This window comes from Plectrocnemia conspersa, unplaced genomic scaffold (assembly GCF_051122295.1).
Source record: "Plectrocnemia conspersa isolate PC_06_02 unplaced genomic scaffold, ASM5112229v1 ptg000001l, whole genome shotgun sequence".
Taxonomy (NCBI): domain Eukaryota; kingdom Metazoa; phylum Arthropoda; class Insecta; order Trichoptera; family Polycentropodidae; genus Plectrocnemia; species Plectrocnemia conspersa.
The window spans coordinates 11,020,001-11,043,560 of NW_028277165.1; the positions used below are offsets into that span (position 1 = coordinate 11,020,001).

The 23,560-nt window shown below is 33.4% G+C and overlaps 1 protein-coding gene and 1 long non-coding RNA gene across 4 annotated transcripts; one reads left to right on the forward strand and one right to left on the reverse strand.

Annotated features, from left to right (window-relative positions):
- Nucleotides 1-7,506: 7,506 nt before the first annotated feature.
- Sf3b3 (splicing factor 3b subunit 3) lies at nt 7,507-15,901 on the reverse strand. 3 transcript variants are annotated; one of them, XM_088192389.1, is made up of 17 exons: nt 15,806-15,901; nt 14,854-15,117; nt 13,478-13,648; nt 13,105-13,299; nt 12,704-13,032; nt 12,490-12,635; nt 12,088-12,245; nt 11,731-11,907; nt 11,059-11,366; nt 10,708-10,863; nt 10,339-10,523; nt 10,104-10,270; nt 9,659-9,863; nt 9,140-9,491; nt 8,625-9,069; nt 8,173-8,447; nt 7,507-7,863 (listed from the first exon to the last, which is right to left on the reverse strand). In XM_088192389.1, the coding sequence occupies exons 2-17, from the start codon at nt 15,077-15,079 to the stop codon at nt 7,723-7,725; spliced, it is 3,636 nt and encodes a 1,211-aa protein (XP_088048515.1). In that variant the 5' UTR covers nt 15,080-15,117; nt 15,806-15,901; the 3' UTR covers nt 7,507-7,722. The 3 variants fall into 3 exon arrangements, with proteins under 3 accessions (XP_088048515.1, XP_088048526.1, XP_088048536.1); XM_088192400.1 differs by lacking the exons at nt 13,105-13,299; nt 13,478-13,648; nt 14,854-15,117; nt 15,806-15,901 and having other exon boundaries at nt 12,704-12,832; nt 12,904-13,032; XM_088192410.1 differs by lacking the exons at nt 11,731-11,907; nt 12,088-12,245; nt 12,490-12,635; ... (3 more) ...; nt 14,854-15,117; nt 15,806-15,901 and adding an exon at nt 11,525-11,567.
- Nucleotides 15,902-17,962: 2,061 nt separating this feature from the next.
- Nucleotides 17,963-21,870, forward strand: LOC148238848 (uncharacterized). Its single transcript, XR_015810754.1, has 6 exons — nt 17,963-18,040; nt 18,333-18,397; nt 18,463-18,529; nt 18,591-18,670; nt 18,744-21,062; nt 21,307-21,870. It is a non-coding gene; the product is annotated as an uncharacterized LOC148238848 (long non-coding RNA).
- The last annotated feature ends 1,690 nt before the right edge of the window (nt 21,871-23,560 follow it).

Genomic DNA, 23,560 nt, shown 5'->3' on the forward strand with positions numbered 1-23,560 from the left:
TTTCAGATAATTTAAACACGCTCCTCTTTTAGGTGTTTAAGAGATATATACACTGTCATGTTTCGCTTCATTTTAAGAAATGGTTCACACCCAGCTTCACGCCAAACGATTATGTAAAAGCAATATGAAGCGCAAAAAAATAGAATGTTATAAACAAAACTGTTGATCCTCATGATATATTTTAATTTTTCTCCAGCTCTCCCTTGATTCTGCCTAATCAAATGCCTTTACCAGGAATATCCTGTCCCTATCTTTATTTTGTCAAACCTACGTGTTGTGGTTGCTCAGCTGTTTTACTTCTCTGTTGATGCTAGATTCGCATACCTTGTGTTTACGAACGCTGCTTTATAGTAGGACGTGAAGGTAGCGAAATCTGACATTCAGTGAGTTTCAGCAGTCGGTCCCGATCGATAGACGAGGCAGTTAAAACAAATCGAACTCTTCGGTTTTTAAATTTTGGTTTCAGAGTTTTGTTTAAAAGCAGTCCACGCATTCCCAAACTCTACACTCTTTTAATATTTGAATTATACCTTTCCTCAAGGTTTTAATCTCGGCGCTTATTATTCTTTCAAGCTTATTAATGATATCAATAAAGTTATACATAATGACCTTAAAGTATTCATTAAAATAGATTACATTAAGGATTGTAGAAAATTTAAATTTGATATTGAAAATCAATGTGCGAAAAATCATTTATGAACAATATGTCATTCCCTTATTTATTCTTGAGCAAGAACACCACTTAATCTTAATTATAAAATTTGCAACAACATGTTTCATCGCACAGAAGGGGTAACCGATTTGGGTGCCCTATTGTCTAGGCTAAATAACGACCGTTTTTAAGTAGAGTATCATCCGGATAAACTTCTCTAAAGTCAGCAATAAATAAAAAAGTTTAATAGCTCTTATGAATAACGTTTTCAACGGGTAAAGTCGTGTAAATTTTAAGTATAATACATAACATTATTGTTGAATAAATAGTTTAGGCCATACATTGCCACTGATTAACTTAAAAAACAATGCATTTAAAACGGTACTGAAAGATTAGTTTTCAACAATGTTGCGGTTGTTGTGTTTTAAAATGACTATGTCAAATAAAATGACTGTGCCGTATAAGATTTTTTGAAAGAAAAAACTGCTGATAAAAAAAGAAGTGAAATGTCATCCAATGTCACTGATCAACTTGTTTTAAATTTACAAAAAAAAGTTTTTAAATGCGTTATTGTCAATATGGCCCTGCTAAAAAAATAAATTTTAAAAAACCAACAACACTTAATGGAATTATTTTAGTTATACCGAAGAGAAATGACGATATTTTACAATAAAAAATATTTTCTCTGCAAAATGAATTCTAACCTTGTATTTTTTTCATTCCTCTTCTGTAAAACGTTTCCAAATATATTCAGACATGTTCAATTACTGTAAAAAAACATATTTCGAAGTGAAGCTCCAATGATTTGATAAGGAAGTAGTCCAAAGTCAATATAGCGAATGTTGTATAACTCCTTATTGTAAATATATTATTTATACTATAATTACTATTTTAAAATTAATAATTCTATTGTTATAAATCGAATTTCACAGGGTTTTAAATTCAGTTTTTATAAATTGACAAACATAAGCAGATAAGAGACCATAGTGCTAAAACTTGCAATAGCAAATGCAATAAAAATCTCATATCTCCATAATAATGGAGATATGAGATTTTTATTGCACGTGTCAGAATGGTAGGAGCATTATTAAATTATTTTCACCCAAAAGTGGAGCTAGTCAATTTACACTTAAAGTAATCAATATATTATTATATACTATTTTTCCATAACAACATGATTTGTTATTTATGAAGAATGAACATTTTAGCATAATTAGAAGGAACTGTAAAATGAGACATATGACTGCAATTCTAAATATTTATTTGTATCTTTAATGTGTAACGTTTCACTGTATTAATTTAATTGTTAATATAACATCAATGGTGGCGTTTAAAACCACACCACTAGATTTATCATAAAACGATACTCGTGTTAAATTCCTATATCAATAATTAGTTGCCATTCAATTTTTGTCAAACACACACACTCATTCATAACATAATATTACAAAGTACAAATTTGATATACATTTACGTTTGTTTGGTTGAAATGTTATAACTTGAGAGTCACTGGTTTCAGTTCACTGCACACGTGTCGTAGTTTTTCACGGAACGTCCGAAGGCTTTCGAGGTTGTACGGCGTTTGTCGACCTTACACCTAAACGAAAAGGGTTGCTACAGCGTGTTTACGGTTACGATATTCATAACTATAATATTTCATTTGTTTAACCAAAACACATTTTCAGTCTCGTTTTATGGTCCATATAATATCCATATTTAAATATATGGAATAGCATAAATATTAATTTTTGTGCCAGTCACGAAAGAACGTGCATAATAAATATAGATTGTATGTAATATTTAGGACGCATCAAAATATTGTATTAAGTGTATCGATTTTATTATCACCCTGTAAGTTCAAAGTTTAAAAACCTTTTTTTAATATGCAGTGAACGTCTGTAAAATTACGCAACACGTTAGTGTATGTAATAAAGGCCCTTTGCGTGCTTACGACAATAGCTTCTTTGGAGAATTTGAGGTCAACTTTATGTTTTATATTTATTTACAAAAAAAATATTTTTTTATCACGAAGAAAGTCGCACACGAGGAACAATAAACATGAAAATTTTGAGGCCGTGACAGTCATAATTAAGAGCGTTTATATAGATTACTATCTAATTGTGTTGAAGTATATTTCTGGTTCTATACAAAGAGAAGAATTGAAAGTGTTATTGTTCTAAGTTTAATAGATTAACTCATAAAGATAAACAAATTTGATAATATTCCTGTTTTAAAATCAATTGTTATTTATTAAATATGTTAAACAAATAAGCATATTTACTAGAGAAGAAAAAGTCGTTTTAATACAGACATGGCACAAGAAAACATTTATTAAACCCTAAGCGCAAGATAGTTTTTATATTAGTTATGTAGTATTAAATGATTACCCACTAAGTTAGTTGTTAAGACCAAGTTGTAAGTTTGACGATTAAGGTCAAAAAAGAAGTATAACCTTTACCGGACCAAAACTTTTTTCTGATTGAATCCACTGCAGTCCAATTAATATAATCACAAAAATGAAGCTTCTTACCTATTATTTATATATAATTTATTTAGGGACCCTGTACCCGATCCAGATGTTGGGACCACTACCTGAAAAAACCACACGAAAATGCAATGACAACACCAATGACAATTCACACAACACCAATAGTTCTCAACGTATTTTTAATCGCAATGATTTTTTTTATTACTTTGATGTATGAAACATGAAATATATTCATGTTATATTCCATATGAAGATATGATTTTGAATTTCATTTTTAAACATCTCCTTTGTTTTTCTTTCACCAGGAGTTTTACATAATATAAAAATTTACTATATGGGAATAGTATGTATTTAATAAGTCACACCTACTCCACTCAATTCAAATATTATAATATTATTATTCGTTTGTTTATATGTTACAACTTCTCCATTGGGATTTTTTTTATTGCCAGTGTTAGACTAATTGTACTAGTTAAATAATATTTTTGGAAAAGTTATTTGGCCATTATACAGAGTAATCCAATTCAAGTTTCCTATGTTGGCAGCACTGTAAATCAGACAGTTGTCAATAATCACGCGTGTTCAAAGTGTCAAATCCAGGGACGACGTTTCAACATTTTTCCAGGGGGATGGCAAAAGTTTGGTAGTCAGTGGTCGTTTTTTAATATTTCGATTTCATTATTATTCATAGTATTTCATTAAATGACATGAATTTTTTAGCTAAATTCAAGGGGGAGTCCCCGTTTAGAATCCACGTTAAAATCAACAAAATCGTGCCGTCGCCGTCGCAGTGGAAACACTCGATTATCTATCGTTCATAGGTATTAAGACTTTAAAATAATATTACGACTTACGATAAATAAGAATCGACTTAAGCATATCTAAACCGAATTTTGACCAATAGGAGAGCGCAAAAAACAATTATCCCTTCTCAGAAGTCAAAAGCAATAAAATCGTGCCGTCGCCGTATGTTTTCAATCGAATAATCTAATATTCAATATAATATGAATTAATATAGGGAGGAGTGGGATAGACAAAGAAAGGGTGTCATTGTTTTATCAAATGATTTTATTTGGCTGTTTCCGACTATACGATTTAATGTGCGAAATATGAAATTGTTGAAAAGGAGTCTGCTGATGAAGAAATGAGTAAAATACCAACTGTTGTCACTGATAAACTCGCGTGTTTAAAATTATCTAAAATGGTCATTTCATAACCGCGCTGAGTGCGAGGTTCAGTGATCTGTTTCATTCACCGTTAACTTGTTTATATTTATAACATAGTCATCCGTGTCACTGATTAACGTTGTTGTGTCCAGTACTGTTCTTTATGAAAAGCTTAACAAAATATTAGGCTATCAGAAATTCTCTAAATATATAATAAGTCAATCGCAAAATACTTTTTGACTCTCCACGCCGAATATCTGTCATATATTTATATTATACATGAATATATAATATGCATGTGATTTATTGGTACAATTTTTGTCGTTATGCCAGACAAGCGGCCATTTAACTTTTGTTTACGCCTGCAATTTAGTTCATCCGACCTAGTTTTCTATAGCTCAGTCAAGACCCTAACTTTCCTAGCGTGCTTAGTTAAATTTTCCTAACAACTCTCGGTATCCATGGTGCTTGGAAAGTTTTCACTGCAACAAAATGCTCGTCTCCCCGAATAAAACGGTGTTCTAAAATAAACGTTCGTCATAACGAATCGATTGTGTCGGGTCACCATGGTAATGTTTCCTAGACATAGTCCTGCCTTTGGGAAAAAATCAATATTTTTTCAGGAACCACTTAGCGCCGTTCGTTCACCTTATGCCTTACGCGCGTGGAAAATGCACATTTTGCTTGCACGCCAACCTGAAACTACTTGGTTAAGAATGCAACCATTGGCTGTTTAGAAATACGTTTTGCGATCAAACTGTCCGATATGGATGTGACTTTATGACGAAAGTTCATTTTATTGTAATGAAGTTTCGCCGTAATGCATCAATTTATTATGTTTTCTCGGTTTTATGAAATGCACGTACGATAAGTATCGCACTTTAACGCCGCGATAAAATTACTGTAATGTAGCACTTTGCCATAACTTTAAACTTTTACTTAATGGATGTGCATGCACCGTTTCTTTCGATGTGAATACTGCAATTTGAGATGTACCCTCGAACATGATAAAAGATGTACGAAAGCATATCTGGATTGAAGGTTTTGTCCTTCGTGTGAAATTTATTTGATTAGCTTACTTTTATGCTTTGAATATGTAGATTTTTATGTTGATACCATTATGAATATCGATCTTTTTAACACAATCACTGCGGATAATTTAAACTATCGAGACCACTCATATTCTTTTCGTCGTAATTAAGATGTTCATAAAACAGATTTGTATCTCTTGAATCTACTAAAAATTTGAGCGGAATCGCCTTACAACCGTTGGACCGTAGTTTAACAAAAAAACTGTCGAGCCCTGGATATCACCGCCGAATAAGTAGCATCCCCGAATTTCACATTTCCGAGTGTAGCAAATTCCAGCTGAAAAAGTCTAATAATATATGTATTAAACAAAAACAAAGACTTGGCTAGACGCTTTGGTCAAGGAAGAGACGTTGAACTTCCTCTATTTATTGATAGTGTTGTGTTTTCCAACAACGACACGATAAATCATTATGTAAGAACATCCAAGTTTACTTAGAGTAGTCATTAGCCACGCAGACTTTTGAAAACCATAGATTATCACGATATAAATTCCTTCAACCCTTTTTCATAAGCTTTGAGACACAATAATTAAACACATTATTGGATGTTCATCAACAATTGGTCATCTAGAAGAAACACTTTTACTGGGAATGAACTAGAGGCGAAGTTAAACAATATGGCCGTTGATCTTAAATTAGCCTTCTCTCCCCTTCGTCCATGTTTCAAAGACCAGTAAGGACTTTACACTAGTTCGACTCAGATAAGACTCGCCATTCTCACAATTGCGAGGCTCTATGACTCTTCCCCATTCAACACCGCCGCTCGCCTGCATTTATAATATATATCAGTATAATTTTACATTTGTACAATAAATTAAGATTAAAAAAGCTCAACATGTCACACCACTCTAGAATACTAAACCTATAAAGTAATATAAACCAGAAATGCTCGGGTTGTCCCTTAAAGAAAATCCAAAAAAAATCAGTCTCGTATCTATCCCCATTTTTTAAAATCAGTCTCGTATCTATCCCCATTTTTTTTTATTTCTTGATTGTTCTAGATTGTATTTGTATTTGATGCATTTCTTATTTATTTGAAAATATGTTATTTCAGTGAAATCATATCGGAATATCTACATTTTAACCTGTAGATATATTTTTTACCAGTAAAAATATAATTTATCTGGCAGGTGCTAGAAAAATTATATGATTTCGACTTTCCATACATAAAAATATATACATTTACATACTTCTAATTATTTATTTACATGCCATGTATAAATGTGTATTTTTCGTTCAAGTTACATTTTCACCAGTGAAATGCAAATATATTTTCATCTTTTAATTTAACTATCGGGCGCTAGTGAAATTATATGCTGCTCTAAAATATATATGAAACTCAATTAGACATTTGCGAAACGTACATTTGCTGTAAAAACCCAAACCAAACCCAACCTGACCTAATGAAAGTTCTAAAACTAATTATACTTTTAGAACTTTCATTAGGTCAAGTCCAAAATACAAACCATGCCAACTCAACTCTCAGGAGAAAATAGGCGGAAGTACAGATACAGACGAATTTCGCATATTGCTCCATAGTTTGTCTGCACTTCGATATTACACTATGTTTTAAAAAGAAGATAGCTATCCTTGCCGATATTACTACAGACTTATAATATGAGAGTATTGGTTGAAGTATATTCAAACCGAATTTTGGTCAATAGGACGCAAAAACAATTATCACTTCTCAGAAGTAAACTCTGGTAACATATGTTAGCCTCTTCCAGGTTATGCCCCAGCAAACATAAAATCACCAAAAAAATATTTTTTTTAACCAGAGGGGTGATACCGGCGTCCTATTCACTCTAGCTGTTCTAAATTCTAATACTCTATAGTCGTTCTGATTTAGCCCTGTTTCTTACTGATCACATGAATTCTGCGTATATTTGTTTTTGTACACCGATTCTAGTCGGCGTGTATGGCTTCAGCAACAATTACATCTCACTTTTATCTTCATAAAACGTTGAATGAAGAGTTTTATTTATCACTTATGTATGGTAACGTTGAGTATCATTTTTGGTTTTACTACCAATTTACCACATTGGTGAAATTTTAATGGATCAATCAAGATAAGTAGCATACAGGTCTTCATAGTTAAATGAAAAAAAGTTATCATTCAAGGTATTTTTAATTATTATCAAAGACAGCACAAATATATTTAACTTTCAATATCACAAAACGCATCAATTGTACTTTAAACACAAATAATACTACTACTCATATCGAAAATCTTCGATTTAAAAGTATACAATTAAGTTTGTTCTTATACAGAAACTTTACATCTCTACTATTATATACACATATGCACAATTTAATAAATAAAACTTAAAATGCATATCTAGTTCTAATATCTTCCAACTTTTTCGAAACTTCAGCCGGAGTCCTCTCGAGATCGGAAGATATGGACTTTTGCTTCCCTGTATCCAAAGAATTGAACTGTTCGCACAAATCGCCATCGATAACATTCTGAAATAAATAAAGACACATTGAAACAAAAATAATAATCAAAACAAACGACTATCTTCATTATAAAACTGTAATTTCCCAAACTACGAAACCGAATCAAGATCAACCGATTTCAACTCTCGAGGAAAATCAACATCAGAGGAAGATAAACACCGACATAGATCAGAACGATCTACGCCGATAAACCGTCACATCTGACATTTATTATACCACGAGTTTAACACCAATATTTCTTGAATGAAGAAACATTCGTTGACTACCCCGTGGATGTAAATTTATACAATAAGTAAAAAAAATACAATTTAATACCTTCACTGGATAGTAATAGCTCCGGAAAGATAAATGATCTCTGCCACACAGAGGCGGGTTTTCACTCCGCATGTGCATTTCCAAATGTTGGAAAAAATCGTGATCTTCTCGCGAAGTGAAAGGCAATAATACTCCTAAAGCTCCGCTCAATGTAGCGTAGAGTAGTGCTTCAGAACCACCAGGTATAAGTGTAGCACGCTGAAGCCACGTCACTGTTTCTCCAACGTGAAACACAGCAACCACTTCAGTCTTTTGTGATGCACCATTCAAGAGACCTGAATAAAAATAAATCAAATTAAACACAAACCTAATATGAAGCGATTAATAAAGATCAATTGATGTAATCATCAGATAAAAAATAGAATCATTGCTGTTCATAAGTCTAGCATGTGTAAAAATTGGATCATCATTACATTATTATTATATAAATTAATAAACAAACTAATGTTTACCTCTATCCCAAAGAGCTTTGTTTCCGGTCGGATCTTCGTCAACGTCGTCAGTGACTGAAGACGGCAATCGCATCACTGCAACGTTGCCAAATTTATCAGCAGAAGCGACGGTGTCATAGTCGAGAATGCACGTATTGGTGATCCACCTCGGATGCGTATCGTCAGCGAATATTATCAACTGATTCTCTCTCTTCTTATAGCGGATGCAATATACGCTCTCTTGCACGTCAGAAACGTATATTCTTTGCCCAATCGTTTGGACGTCCACAATGAGATTCGGAATGTGTCTATTTTCGCATTTACGCAGAAGACGCCTACGTCCTAGATCGTATAATCTTAATACTTTTCCAACGCCGGCTAATAACCTTCCACCGAGCCAAGCCAAAGCTCCTACAGGTCCTTCGACTTGCGTTCTATGCACCAATTCAAGTAAACCGTTGTTGAACTGTAAAATAAAATATAATTAGAATCAAAATTTATTGTTTTTTATTAATAAATATATTATTTATCCTTACCTTATAAACATCTAGGAAGCCTTGACAGCACGTCCTAGGCGATAATACAAGATCTACAGAGCCTCCGGCGACCAGATAAGTAGTGGCAGGTTCTCCTCTCGGCGTCCATCTCGCCAAACACAGAGCTTGAATGCCTTCGTTCTGTTGCATTGGAATTTTTTGCAACGTTGCTCCGGCTCCGACATCCAAGATGCGTAACTGAGACGCCCACATCCCCGCACCGGCTTTCGGTGATGAGAATATATTCTCAGGTAGAACGTCTTGTATGAAAGCATCTGCCATTTCAGCGGCTAATTGTTGATCTTCAGGAGCGCTTCCAGCGGCTTCTCTCATCTCTTGAGCCATCTGTGCTCTATAAAAAAAAGATTCAATAAAGTAAAACTAATAAAAAGTAAACAATTAACAATTTGATATATACAAAATCAGAACTGCAGGAGTATCTTCAAAAACATTCGGAATTATGTGTAATGATCATCATTTAACTAAATCAATAAACATTAAATCACGAATAATAAATACCTTCGTTGCTTTTTAGTTTCTTCCGTGTAAGCATTGTGCTCAGTTTCAGCTACGATTATATTATTGGTTTCCGGTTGAATGACGAAACGTCTCGGAGTGTACTCCAATGGAATCGATATCTGATTGAACACAGCACCAAGCTTTTCTAATGCCAAAATTCTTAATGTGTTCGTAGATATAGCTACGATGCCTTCAGCGCATTGTTCTGTAAAGATTAAAGATAATTTAAATACAAATTTAATATTGATAAATTATCATATGTAATGACGGAGTAAATGTTTTCTTCACCCATTCAATTAATCTGAATCAAAATAGATATTTTAAATCAGAATTGAAGAAGAACGTTTAATTTACGAGGACCTCTAGCACTAACGCCGCCATATAAAGACAACTCAGTGACTCTAGGCTCGACCTAATTATATTTTATCGATTTAAAAAAACAAACCTGAACTGAATCCGGAAGCATATTCTAAACATTCGTATGATAGCGGCGTCAAATGGAATCTATTTTGATGATAATAACTGAGCCAAGTTCTCGAAGACATGGCGAGCACTGCTTCGTTGCCTTGAATATGGATTCTGAATAATTTCACCGGACGAGAACCGAGATACCTATAAGTATATCGATAAATTAATAATTAAGCTCAATGAATATTGTATTTAAAAAAATAGTATATTACCTTGTACGTGTATCGGCCAATTCACCAGAAATAGGATCTAAAGTCGTTCTTAACAATACGCCGTTCGTTAAACCGATGTTGAGATGAAGTGCCGGTTTCGATCCGGCTTCTAAAGGTTGTTCTACGATACACAAGGATTCGGCTCCAGCTGGTAAAGCTTGCAACGATCGCGGCAATAGACAATCCTGTAAACAAACAACGAGAATCGTTAAAATCAAAATATAATAAAAAAGATGATTGAAATGATATTTGAAGCCTCAGATAGATTTGAATAACGCTATTTTGTGGTTGTAATCACATTTACTCAGTGGTGTCCTTTTCTCATCATGTCGTGGAGATTATTACTACATTATATAAAATTAAACTCACCGATGGATCTAAAGAGATGATTCGCACTGTATTATCATTGAGACCGACGGCCAAAAACCAAGCCCGTTGCTCTCCCGGATTTACTGAACCGAGCGCCATGCAGCAAACTTCCGATGATAATTTTTTCCTTTCAGTATATTCGTTCAATTGACCGGTCTGTAAAACAAATACATTTCTTTAGTGTTAAATGTTAATTATCTAACAGTAAAAAATAAGATGAAACTAATCCAGGTAAAATAATTAAAGAAGTATAGACTTAAACCAATAATATGGCTTTGCTATGCAAGACAATAGGAGCCACTGCATAGTGGCTTTGAATCGCCTCAACAGTTTATAAAAGCTTCAACTCACTTGATCCATTTCGAAGTAGACCAATTCTCCGCCGGTGAGAGCTATCACGACTTGCCGCTGATTGACTGCGCATTTCACGATAGTTTTCTTTCCGGGTGCCTTCCACTCGTTAACTCTTTTATCGGCTCTGATGTGTCTGATTCCATCGGGATAGACTTGCACCAGCGCATCGTTGCCTAGAGCGTGACAGCTGAGAGTCGGAGTAGTGCCCAAGAAGCCACTGTCTGTGACTTCTTCTACCGTCTCACCGATAGACAAAACGAGAGTTGCATTCACGAACGACACAATGATGTATGCGTCGAAATCCTCTGCAACACAAAAACATGATGTGCCAAGTGAAAATAAATGTTGCAAACTCAATCATGCGCGTTAACTACTATACGTTATGTTATTGTACGATTTTTTCTAATTGAAACTTAACGCATCCGATCCGTAAGGCGATATAAGAAGTCATCAGTTGCCCTACCTGTTTACGGTTCAGCCGGCAACTCCTATGGCGGGCCCCGAGCCTGAAAATAAAAACCACTGGTGTTTGATATATTTATTCAACGACCAGGGTTTCGTTAATACTTGGGTTTTACAACAATGACGTCAATCGTTTTTATTCCGCGAATACGTTAAGATCTTGCGAGACTAGTTTTTTAGTTTTGACCGATATACTGGATGACCTACCATCCTTGTTCCTCCTGACTGTCCAGACGGCGTTGGGATTACCGGGCAGCTCCGACACAGCCATCTCAGCCACTTCCAAACCGTGACGCAACACTCTGAGAGTAGAACGGGAGCCGCGACCGCAACTTAGATATACTTGAGGAGTATCTTCACCGGCGAGATCGGCTACTTGGCAAGCTATAACAAAAAAAAACATATGCTCAACTCATATTCTTAAATCATAGAAAAATTGTATATCATAAAAATCAACATCAGAAAGGGTTTAAAGTTATTATCACTGTCAGTCAGCAACACGGACCAAAGTATCATCATCAAAATATTTATTTTAGTTTTAAAAACGTGAAAACCATATCTTACCAAGAATCGGCGAGAGCGAATCCATTTCGTCGACTAAGACGAGATTTCTGAGGGGTCTGGGTGCGAAGAAGAACGTGTCTCCTTCCTCGAGCGGCATAGCCGAACTGAATTCAGGTTCATCGTCTTCGTCTCCGAGATGAGCAATTTGATACAGATAGCTGCAAAGTTAAAAACGTACAATTTAAATTGTGTTCATGAAATATTAGACAAGTTAAATAATGTCTTTCCTTAATCAGTGTGTGAAAGCTCATCGAAAAGAGATTTACATTGGTTCTGGGAAAATTTTTATATTGCATGTCAAGCAATCGCTCATTTTTAGTGAACGAAATATGGCAATGTACATGCTAATAAAAAAATCGGGTTGAGTTGAATTTTTACTAAAAATAAAATGTATATACTTACTGGTTGCCAAATTCGGATGCAACGTATAAGAATCCAGTCTTTAGAACACACATGGCACTAGCTACTGGCACAGTATCGAAATACTTCAATTTGATTTCAGTAACAACTTCTTCGTCAGTCTCAATCGTGACTTTGAAGATATCACCCTATAAATCAATACAGTAAAATTAGAACAAGTCTCATTATCATAAAAACAAGGTAATATAATACATACTTGTTCAGTTTGAGCTAAGAAGAAAAACATGGATTTTGTCTTATGCGTAGCAGAGCACACGAATATCATTCCTCGCTCGGGATCATCGAGATCGTTCCTTCTCCTCGGAATAGGGCAGCGGATATCGTGCTGATCTCCCAAATTTTTATAAGTTAAATAATTTTCAGAGCAAATAAGCACGCCGGAAGGTCCATCATTACCTCCTGGCACCGTTACTAGAAAATTAGCATGTTCTTCTAAAGGTTCGGAGTATTTACGAACGACGTGATTTAATCCAAGATCCAGTTCATAAAACGTGAGAGTCTGCTGAGTTTTCTGAGCTGCTTCGCCTGGATTATTCAAAAAAAATTATCAAAACTCACATTGGAACATACATATACATTAAACAGAATATAACTCACCGGAGGGATCAGCATCGGCTTCTTCATAATCGATCTCTAGACACGCAAACATCGGATTTTCAAAGCCTACATCGACTCCCACCATATGATACACTAAAGTATTCGATTTATGAGCTTCCAGCGGAGATGAGATTGTGAGACGAGCTTCGGCATCTCTGTTCAAGATGTATACTAATTTCTGCTTCTCGATCGCACCTGTTGAATTAATATTTGATATAAATATAATTTTCTTTATTTAAAAAAAAATATATATGAATTAAATAATTAAATCAGAATATCATAAAGTTATCGATCAATGTTTTTCAGTTGAAACACGGATATAAAAACATCATTTAATTATATAACACTAAAAGTTATAAGGTGAAATATTTACCGATCATAACAGCGCGTCCTTTAGGATCGATGGCTAAATACTGTCCGGGTACGATTCTACGACATCCAGATTTGCCGAACGTTTCTTGGTGCACCTTTTCTAATAAATTCTTATTAGGAATGTATTCTAGAATGACGATCCTTCCAGCGTCAGATCCGACGACAATATAGTCTGTAAATCGTATATATTAATTACTTTTATTTCCTATAACAAAATAAATATATTTGTCTATAACGACGGTTTGTATCATACAAGTTCAATCCATGCGCACATCTAATCAGAACGCACGGAAGCGACGAGTTGACTTTAATATTTGCACTCTATAATGCGTTTACGTTGGATGAACGCAGACACAGGGCAGAGTGCAACCTTTCGCGATTGAGATAAGTAATTATGCATTTTATGTGCGTAAGTCATTTCTTCAACACGGGCGTCATTAAAAATAGTATACATCTTATTTTCAAAAATAAGATGTCAATTTGACGGATGCTGTAATTTTAGTATTAGGAATTTCGCACATAATTTGTACTTATGCACATTATAGAATGATTATGTTTAGGTTGTTTCTTTACTCATTTAGCATTGTAAATATTATGCTAAAAGCTCAGTTAACTGAGCGTTCCCATTGAGAGAGCATCAACATGAGTATTGCTTTTGACATGGATTTTTTACTTCTGAGAAGTGATAATTGTTTTTGCGCCCTCCTATTGACCAAAATTGAGTATGATTATACTTTGACCAACACCCTTATATAATAACGGCAAGGATAGCTATAATATATTTAAAAAAAAAAAAACTCAAAGCTATTTTCAATGAATTTGTCATTATGTTAGAAGTAACTATAAAGAAAAACAGGTTTTGATTATTTATACATATACATAAAAGGGAAAGTTTAAATTATGACGACTCTTCAATGTGTACATTGAACATTTATTTTTAAAATTAAGTGTGATATTTTTAAAATAATCCCTTGAAAGAAAGCTAAGTTTCGCAATAATCCTTCCTTCGCGACGATTGTGGTTCTCAAATTCTGATCTGTTTGAATATATTCTATATAAAATACCCAGAACGTTTAAAAAAGTCTATTTTACAACAACAAAAAATACACGATATTTACGATTACCTTCAGAAATTCATTACTATTAAAAGCATTATTTAAAACTTAGTCATCTACACTAAATTCAAATTAATTTTTGAAAATTTGATTTTGAGGACGTCTGGTCACTTGGTATTAAACAGCACCTTTGTCTTACATATTTACGTTAAGCATTAATAAATAACTTACACACATAAAATGCATTTTTATTCGTTAAAGTTAATTTGTCAATAAATATGCGTACCTAACTAACATTACCGATGATAATAATAATACAAACCTTTGGTTCCACCGGTCAGCCTGAAAGCCATGAGCGATCTGACTACGCCGAAGAGCTCAGTCGTCATCAACGTATGGACTTTGCCAGTGTTGGGATCCGGCCTGACCAGCTCCAAGATCTTCCCTCTGGCGAGGAGAATCTCTTGGATCTTCGTGCCGGAGAAGTTACCGTGGACAGCATGGGTGATGGCTGTCGCACGTTGCAGCGTCAAGTTATACAAATACATATTGAGCGGGAACAATAACTACGATCAGATTTCTTAATCTGAAACATAAAAATAAATCAATTTAATTCTGAATCGACATGAGTTTATCGCTATGATAAATTGCGTGAAAAGGACAGTGATAAAAACCAAAAAATCGTAGATCACCCCTTATCACATAACCCAATGCTACTATTGGAAAAAGTAATTTTGCCTTAACCAAAGGGTTAAATAATGTTTTATACTATGCTATTTTTAACTATCACATTAACCGCAGACAACGTGGAAAATGTGCCAACTGAAAATAACCTCAAAATTTAAAACGCCTGTTGTATAATAGAATACACAAAATGGCGGCCAACAAAACCACATTGCCGTTTTTAGTAATGAACTCAATTTTAAAAAGTAGTAAGTAGTAAGGCGTTAACCGACAAGATACCAACGTTTTACGCCACAAAATGGCAGCCCCTAAATAAAAATATAAAATGGCGGTAATGTACGTCGTAAAACGAACATAACCTCAACACCAGTTAGCCGGCCGGCACGCGGTAGTATAAACGTGAAAATGTCGGGACTCGTACCAAGGGGCGCGGGCAGGTGACGCGCGCGCCCCTAATGATGTTGGGTCCGCATCGCTATGGCGCCCAACTCGACCGGAAGAACATTGGAAATTTCGTCCGGAGATACGCGGGCGCGTAAAAGAAGCAGATCAGAGGAAGAATAAAAATTTGAGGATGAGCGAGGGTTTACCTGTGGCGTTGTGACAACGCCGATGGCAGCGCGGCCGAAGGATTCGACCCTCGATACCACACGCCATTACGGGCCGACAGACGCCGAGACAAGAACGCCGGCCGAGCGTTTCCGTTAGTGGGTTAACCACCTCTGTGATGATACCATATCGAAAAAATAATTATATGATAATAAAAATAAGATTTTTTAATTAAAATAAATTATTTATTACTTATATTTTTTATTAAAAGGTGCAATAAATTTACTAAAGAAACATTTAAATTTATTTAAATAAAGTGTTTAAAACATTTTTTTTTAAATGATGAATAAGTGGGGGAAGTAGTAAAATATTTTGCTGCGCGGACGATTCAGAATAAATAAACATAATTTCCGCAAAAATCTGATGAAAAAGTGTCTGTAAAGCCAATGAGCCCCATACCATAAATGTATATATCCGCTAAAAAATGTATATGGTAGAATGTTCAGTGACATCAAAAATCGAAAAATAAACGTACGCCAATATTTAAATAAGTAATCAATCGTAACAATACCTAGATAGATCGCACATATTGTATAAGTTGAAAAGTGAAAAAATATAAAAATTAAAATTATACCAATTATATATATTTTTATGCAAACAGTGCTGATGACAATATATATATATATATATATATATATATATATATATATATATATATATATATATATATATATATATATATATATATATATATATATATATATATATATATATATATATATATATATATATATATATATATATATATATATATATATATATATATATATATATATAGTATTAAGAGATAAGAAAAAGAATTAAGAGACACATTGCGTGAATTAATCGATTTATTCATAATACACTTAACTCTAAAATTCAATAAAATTGCAAAAATTCATCTCAAAATGTTTCCAGAACTCGTGATTTTCTTTAAATTTTTAGTGAAAATGAATACTTAGTATAAATATTACGATTTGTTTTGATGAAGAATACATAGCGAACACTGGTGTGCTTTTATCGAGTTTGTTAGCAACTGTCGTTGATTTATGTGTGTTTTAAAAGACATACTAGCAGTCGGAATGTCTGTAATTTATCTATCGACTAGGTTTAAGACGTATATTTTTAACTTTCCTTTTCCAAGCTTAGATGCATCTCGCGGTTAGTACCTGACAGTTTGAGACAAAGATTGAGCAAAAGCCTATTTTACCACCTTTATCTGCAGATGTACATTTTAAAATTATATAAATGTGACTTATCAATATTGGGATTTCGTTAATAATAAATAAAAAAGGAAATCATATATTTTAAATCGATATTTACTCGAAAACTCTATTCGCTATTCGATTAACAATTTGATTTCTTACGCTAAATGCTATTTAATTCTACAGGTCGAAACATCGTATGAGATTGCAACGCAAGTGCGCGTTTAGTGGCAAAAAGTGGCATGATTCTCCGCAGTTTCTTATGTATAAATTTGTAATAAAAAAACATTAATACCAAAACTCATACATTAATTGTAAAGTATATTCTTCAAAAATAAATATCTAAAGCATTTTTTGAAGTTTTTGTTTTAACATTAACACATATTTTATGGGTTTGTGATTTAAATTGCATCACAAATCGTAGATTTGTTTATATGTTTATTTATTTTTATTAATTTAATATTTATAATGACTCCCAGTAAATAATTAATTAGACACTTGAGTAAAATCAAAGTCTGTATATTAGTGACATCTAATTTATGAAATATAAACTATTATTACAGCTTACAATTAATAGACGTCACTGTACACGGCCTAGATTTGTTTTATTTTAATAATTCATCGTGGTAATTACCAGTGAGATTAAAAATATACGAATATATAATCTGATCGGAATAATTTATTATAATCACTAATTCTGATCTCACAGACATGATAAGAATTGAAAAATACTAGGATTTGTATGGGATTCTAACCCAAATCTATCAAGTGTTATTCACCGACCTGAATATACCACTGATCTATCGTGTCAGTAATATGAAGAATTTTAAATGCATAAATAAAAATATTGATCACGTAACAGTTCATTAATTAAACAAAGTCCTTAGATTTGTTTATAATAACTATTGTTTTTAAATTCCTTATTTTTCAGTCATGCTCAGAAATTCGGACTATTCGGACCAAACCTTAGTTTTTAGTCATTCAACTGACTGACAACTACAAACCGAGTTACAATGGTGCTGATCAAAATCGGTATTTTAAGATTTTTCTACTAAACTTTAGTATCACTCTGCCTCCAATTAGATTAGTTCAGATTATATAAAATTGAAACTGGTTAGGTGGGAGCGAGTAAGGTAAATTTATGTAAGGTAAATCTTATTGGCAATTTATATAACTGGCTAACTAAATAGTATGTATATATATAATCGCTAATTTAATCGGGTGCGGGGTGATACTAAAGTGACTTATTTTTTCTCATCTCAAAGAAACAACTGAAATGTTTAGTTGATGATGTCACCAGATGCCTTATACTTGATTTTTGCAGAAACTGATATAGAAAATGACGAAGGAATGTTTGCTTCCATTGACAGAATACAACGTCAAGTCCAGGTAATACATCTTAATATCTGACACTAGTTAAAGCATGTGATATTAAATAAAGTTTTCTTTTCAAGTTCTTAAATGTAAAACGCGAAGACGATAACGACGAAGTTACGTTCATAGACGATATGATCGAAACAGGTTAGACATTAAACAGTATTTAGTAACATTTCATTATATTACAACAATTATTTGATTTCAGAAATGCACGATGTTAAGGATGTACTTATGGCGAATACTATCAATGTGAACAGTTCTTACCAAATTAGCAATACCGCGGAAGTAATAGTCAAATCGATTTTGTTGTTCATATGTTTCAATAACTTATTTAATTAATTTACAATTTAAATTTTAGGAACCGTAAAATGAAAAATGTGCCAGATTTCAACACGATGATCCTAATAAATATGAGTGTGACGTATGTGGAAAAACATTACATTCTAAAAAACGTCTCACACGACATTTGCTAACTCATAGTGTCATTCGTGATATTCAATGTGAAAAATGTGGAAAAGCATTCAAACATAAAAACAAATTGTCAGAGCATATGATAACTCACAGCAACGTTCATGATTTTACATGTATAAAATGTGGAAAAGTATTCAAACATCAATTCTATCTTTCTCGGCATATAAAAATGCATAGCGATGTCCGCGACTTTAAATGTAAGAAATGTGGAGAAGCATTTAAATTCAAACATTCTCTTTCACACCATATGAAAACTCATAGAAATGTTGATGTCTTTGAATGTGAAAAATGTGGAAAAACATTTAAATATAAACAGTGCCTTTCGTACCATGTACTAACTCATGTTGATATTACTATCTATGAATGTGAAAAATGTGGAAAACCATTTAAAGGTAAAAGAAACCTTTCTCAACATATGTATACTCATAGTGATGTTCATATCGAATTGAAAAATGTGGAAAATCATTTAAAAGTAAAAGACAACTCTTACAACATATGTGAAATCATAGCGATGTTTGTGAATTTGAATGTAGAAAATGTGGAAAAGCATTCAAATTTCAACAGAGCCTTTCACAACATATGCAAACTCATATTGATGTTAAAGTCTTTGAATGTGAAAAATGTGGAAAAACATTTAAATGTAAAAGGCTCCTTTCGCCCCATATGCAAACACATAACGATGTTCATGTCAAATGTGAAAAAGTATTTAAAAGTAAAATGCACCTTTCTCAACATATGCGAACTCATAGCGATGTTTGTGAATTTAAATGTGAAAAATGTGGAAGAGCATTTAAATGTAAAATCTACCTTTCCAGACATCTGGTAGCTCAGCGATGTTCGTGACTGAATGTAAAAATTGCAGAAAAGCATTCAAATTTTAAAGCAAGCTGTCGAACCATATGATAACTTACAGTAATTGCTATATTCTTAGGTGAACCTAAAAAACCACCACTACAAAACAATTAAAAACCACCAGTCACCATCCGTTCATCAAAATACTAAACATTAACCATAATTGCATTACTATTGTGCCAGTTCTGATTCTGACACCCTTCCCGTTGCTTGTTATCAATTGAAGAAGTCTTTTTTAGGGATCTCATCCCCAGCAAGATTTTGAAAATTTTTTTTATAAAAGTATTTCAAAAATGTACATATGTACAATAGCATATTAAATGAACAATACTGGTTCAAATATACTTCAGGGGCACCAATATCTTTTAAGTGCTTAGACCCTCTAAAGGTCTTAATCCGGCTCTGGTCACAAAAATATTACTCACCTGGACTATCGCTCACACATTGGTCACAAGGCAATTTGCTCACTCGAAAATTGGTAACAAATCGATTGCTCACACGGTTTAAGAAAAGGTAAATTTTTTTAGGAAAGTTATTTAATTTTAATATTAACGGGACACAAAGTGAAAAAAATTTAATTGGTTGAAATATGACATTAATAAATATTTTTAATATAATTTTATCTAGATTTACAAGAAAAATCTCCAGGTTAAATAATAATGTGGTATTATTGATTTAAAAATCGAAAGCGTATTGATAATTTTAATTATGAAAACTCTACGAAAGCTGCTGATTTATTAAACATAATATATCAATGAACGGTGATAGATGGTTCTCTGAGGTCTTTGGTAGCAGAACGTAGTCGTGATCGATCGTCTAGGTGTCTCGTGAACCGCTCTGCAGTCTGTCGATGTCTCTCGTAGTGTCCCGTAGTGTTGCTTTGCTGAAGTTTTTTGATATCTGCCTGATCGTCCCTTAGAGACCGGCCTTTTTGCATCGTAGGTTGGGAAGGTTTCCAGCGAATCGCAACCATACAGAGATCATTCAACCAATTGTTGCGCTCGTTTATTCGACCAACGAATATGTCCACGCCTTTAAAGTGATATTTGTTAGATGGACATTTCGAAAGACATATTGTGCAAAGGTTGATTAATAATGGTGCTTTTTTCTGTTGCCTGATGGCGTATTGTTTGCGCGACCATAATGCACATAAGAAATATAGATTCTCTATATTTTGAGGGTAATTACGATATGCTTCGACGCATTGTTTATGTATTCCTTTATGTCCAAAGAATCATATTTTTCCTCTTGACATTATGAGGGTTTTTGTGGTGGTTCGTTCAGTGCCAGTCTATTGTGTTATTATTATATCATTTCACGTTCATTCTTGTAATTATCGTGGTTATGCTATTTGGTTATGCCTTTTTTTTTTTTTTTTTTTTTTTTTTAAATGTTTATTTCAAAAATAATTTAGTTTTATACAAGTTATAAATTACATGTTTCTGGCTTTTAGCCATTATCATGTTTACAAGCGAAATTACAATAGTTTAAATAAAAATAGAGGCAACAAAATGCAATATTTAATAAGTAAAATTTAAGGAGAAAATACTAAAACCTTTATACAAAAACCTTTATACAATCTAAAACCTTTATACAAGTTATGCCTTTTATAATATACAATAAGTTCCCACTGACACGGTTTTATTGCCTTTGACGTGAATTTTTGACTTCTGAGAAGTGATAATTGTTTTTGCGTTCTCATATTGACCAAAATTCGGTTTGAATATACTTTGACAAATATTCTTACATCAAAAGTCCGTAGTAATATCGATAAGGATAGCTATCATATTTTAAAACATACAGTGGCGTAGCTAGGGTATGTGCCGCCAAGGGCGATTCTTAAAATTCCCGCCCCCCATACATTTTTTGCAGGGTCATAAAATCAGCATTTCTTAAAATAATAAATTGGTTATTATTAAGCTCTTGTTATTCGTGGATATGTTTTAGTACATTCAGGGTTAAGAACCACACTAGACGATCCCATCGCGAATATGCCGCGAAGAAGTCTATTGAAAAGTAGATTTACTAATATTAAGAAAAATGTTTTGCTAGCCACCACTAGATGCGTAAAATAAAATTTACGATATTAATATTTTTAGTGTAAATTTTTATCGCTAGATTGACTGTAAAATTATTTTTTGGAATTAAAAAATAAAATAAAATAATCCAGATAGATAATTTTATTGAAATTCTTAGATTTTATTTAAAAAAAAATAAAGTGGGTATTTTATTTACCTTACTAATTACCGCTCGTGTACTATAAATATTTTCATTCATCAAGGAGGTAGTGGGGGAATACCCCATATGAATGAAATCTAGATAATATGATAATTGCATGTTTTCGTGTATGTAGTATTATTACAATTCAACATGAATTACTTTGGGATAAACTATTTTCTAAAAAAGCATGCTAATGAAGCGTCTTACCACATCTTACCAACAATCTCAGTCGCGTATTGTGCAAGAATTTATTTAGTCTTCGCAAGGTAAGTTACCTGTACGAACAATGCGTCCGAGAGCAGCGTAGCAATAAAACAACAATGGCCGTTAGTTTGCCGCTCTGGCGGAATCTGTGCGTTCACAAGACGAACACCTGAGCATTTTCTATTCCCCGAACACAAACAAGAACGCTTCAAGGTGTTTCTTTATTGTCGTTTTGTTAGTGGTTCGTGAGTGAATTCGATGGGACTCGCCGCTCTTTCTATAATACAATAAAAATAATCCTACTTCTGGGAATTTTACAAATTAAAGCTTCAATGAATGAGTATCGCCCTTGCGATTTCGTGAAGATATGAAAAATAATTAGCTGACGAATCGATAGATTGCGATGGCATTCGAAGCCATATTTTCGTAGCTAGCCAGGTGGTCTATACGCACTGCCATGTGGGCACTCGAGGGATTATAGAAGCCAGCTAATAGTGACGGGGAGGTAATGCACGGTGGCAGAACTACCCCCCTCATTACTCTGTAACCAACTGGGAATCCGACTCTTCCTATGGGACGAGCAAAACATATTTCCAATTATTTATTCAGGTCATAAACACACGCTATCGTTAAAACAATGACGCTATCAAGTGAGGGGAAAGACATGTTGGTAATATTACTTTATTAGGTAGATTTCGACGTAAATACTACAACATATTGCAGAGGATTATGTTGCAATTACGAAAAAAAATTGATGCAGTTTCTTCGATTTGGGAGACTCCAAAACCACATTTAAAATGTTTATCCATATGAAAATTAAACTTGTAAATATCTCGGCTAAGTTCGTTAGTCGGTCTGATCCGCCATCTTGATTAAAAATTACTGCTATTACAAGAATTGAAGCTCAAGATGTTCAATATATTGTATAACGTATTTATTGAGATAGACTAAACTATGGCTTCCCTTAGTACGGTTGTGTGCGTGTATACAGATTTATGAAAAAGACAAGTTATAGATCCTACATTTTAATGGTTAAAAAGTTACCCCAACTTAGGGGTATCGTTATAAATCGGCAAACGTCAACCGCCGCTCGTTCCTGGGAGTGATACATAATCTTACAGAAATCTTTTGTTATTTGTGCTCTGATTATTGAATCAGAGGTTTGTTTATTTGATTATACACGGGTTTTATTCTAGAAAAATGTCTAAACTTTGACGAGAATTTCCTCTTTCTTCTTTATCAAAGGAATTTTGAACAAGTCCAATTTTTAGTTGTTGCTAAGGTTGTTGGGATCACAATGCAATGTTTCTGATATATTTTGAATTATACAACTCTAATTCTATATAAAAATTTACAATTTGAAAAAACAAGTCCGGTTTGGAAGTAACTACAGCTGAAATTAGTATGTAATAATATATATGTGACTAA

What these genes read in the sequence shown, in the direction of transcription:
- Sf3b3 (XM_088192389.1), bottom strand. Translation starts at nt 15,079, where the DNA reads ATGTATTTGTATAACTTGACGCTGCAACGTGCGACAGCCATCACCCAT. An exon ending in AGCCGATGCTGATCCCTCCG is followed by an intron (nt 13,033 to 13,104) that starts GTGAGTTATATT and finishes TGAATAATCCAG; the next exon opens with GCGAAGCAGCTCAGAAAACT. An exon ending in TGCTTCCGGATTCAGTTCAG is followed by an intron (nt 9,864 to 10,103) that starts GTTTGTTTTTTT and finishes TAATCTTTACAG; the next exon opens with AACAATGCGCTGAAGGCATC.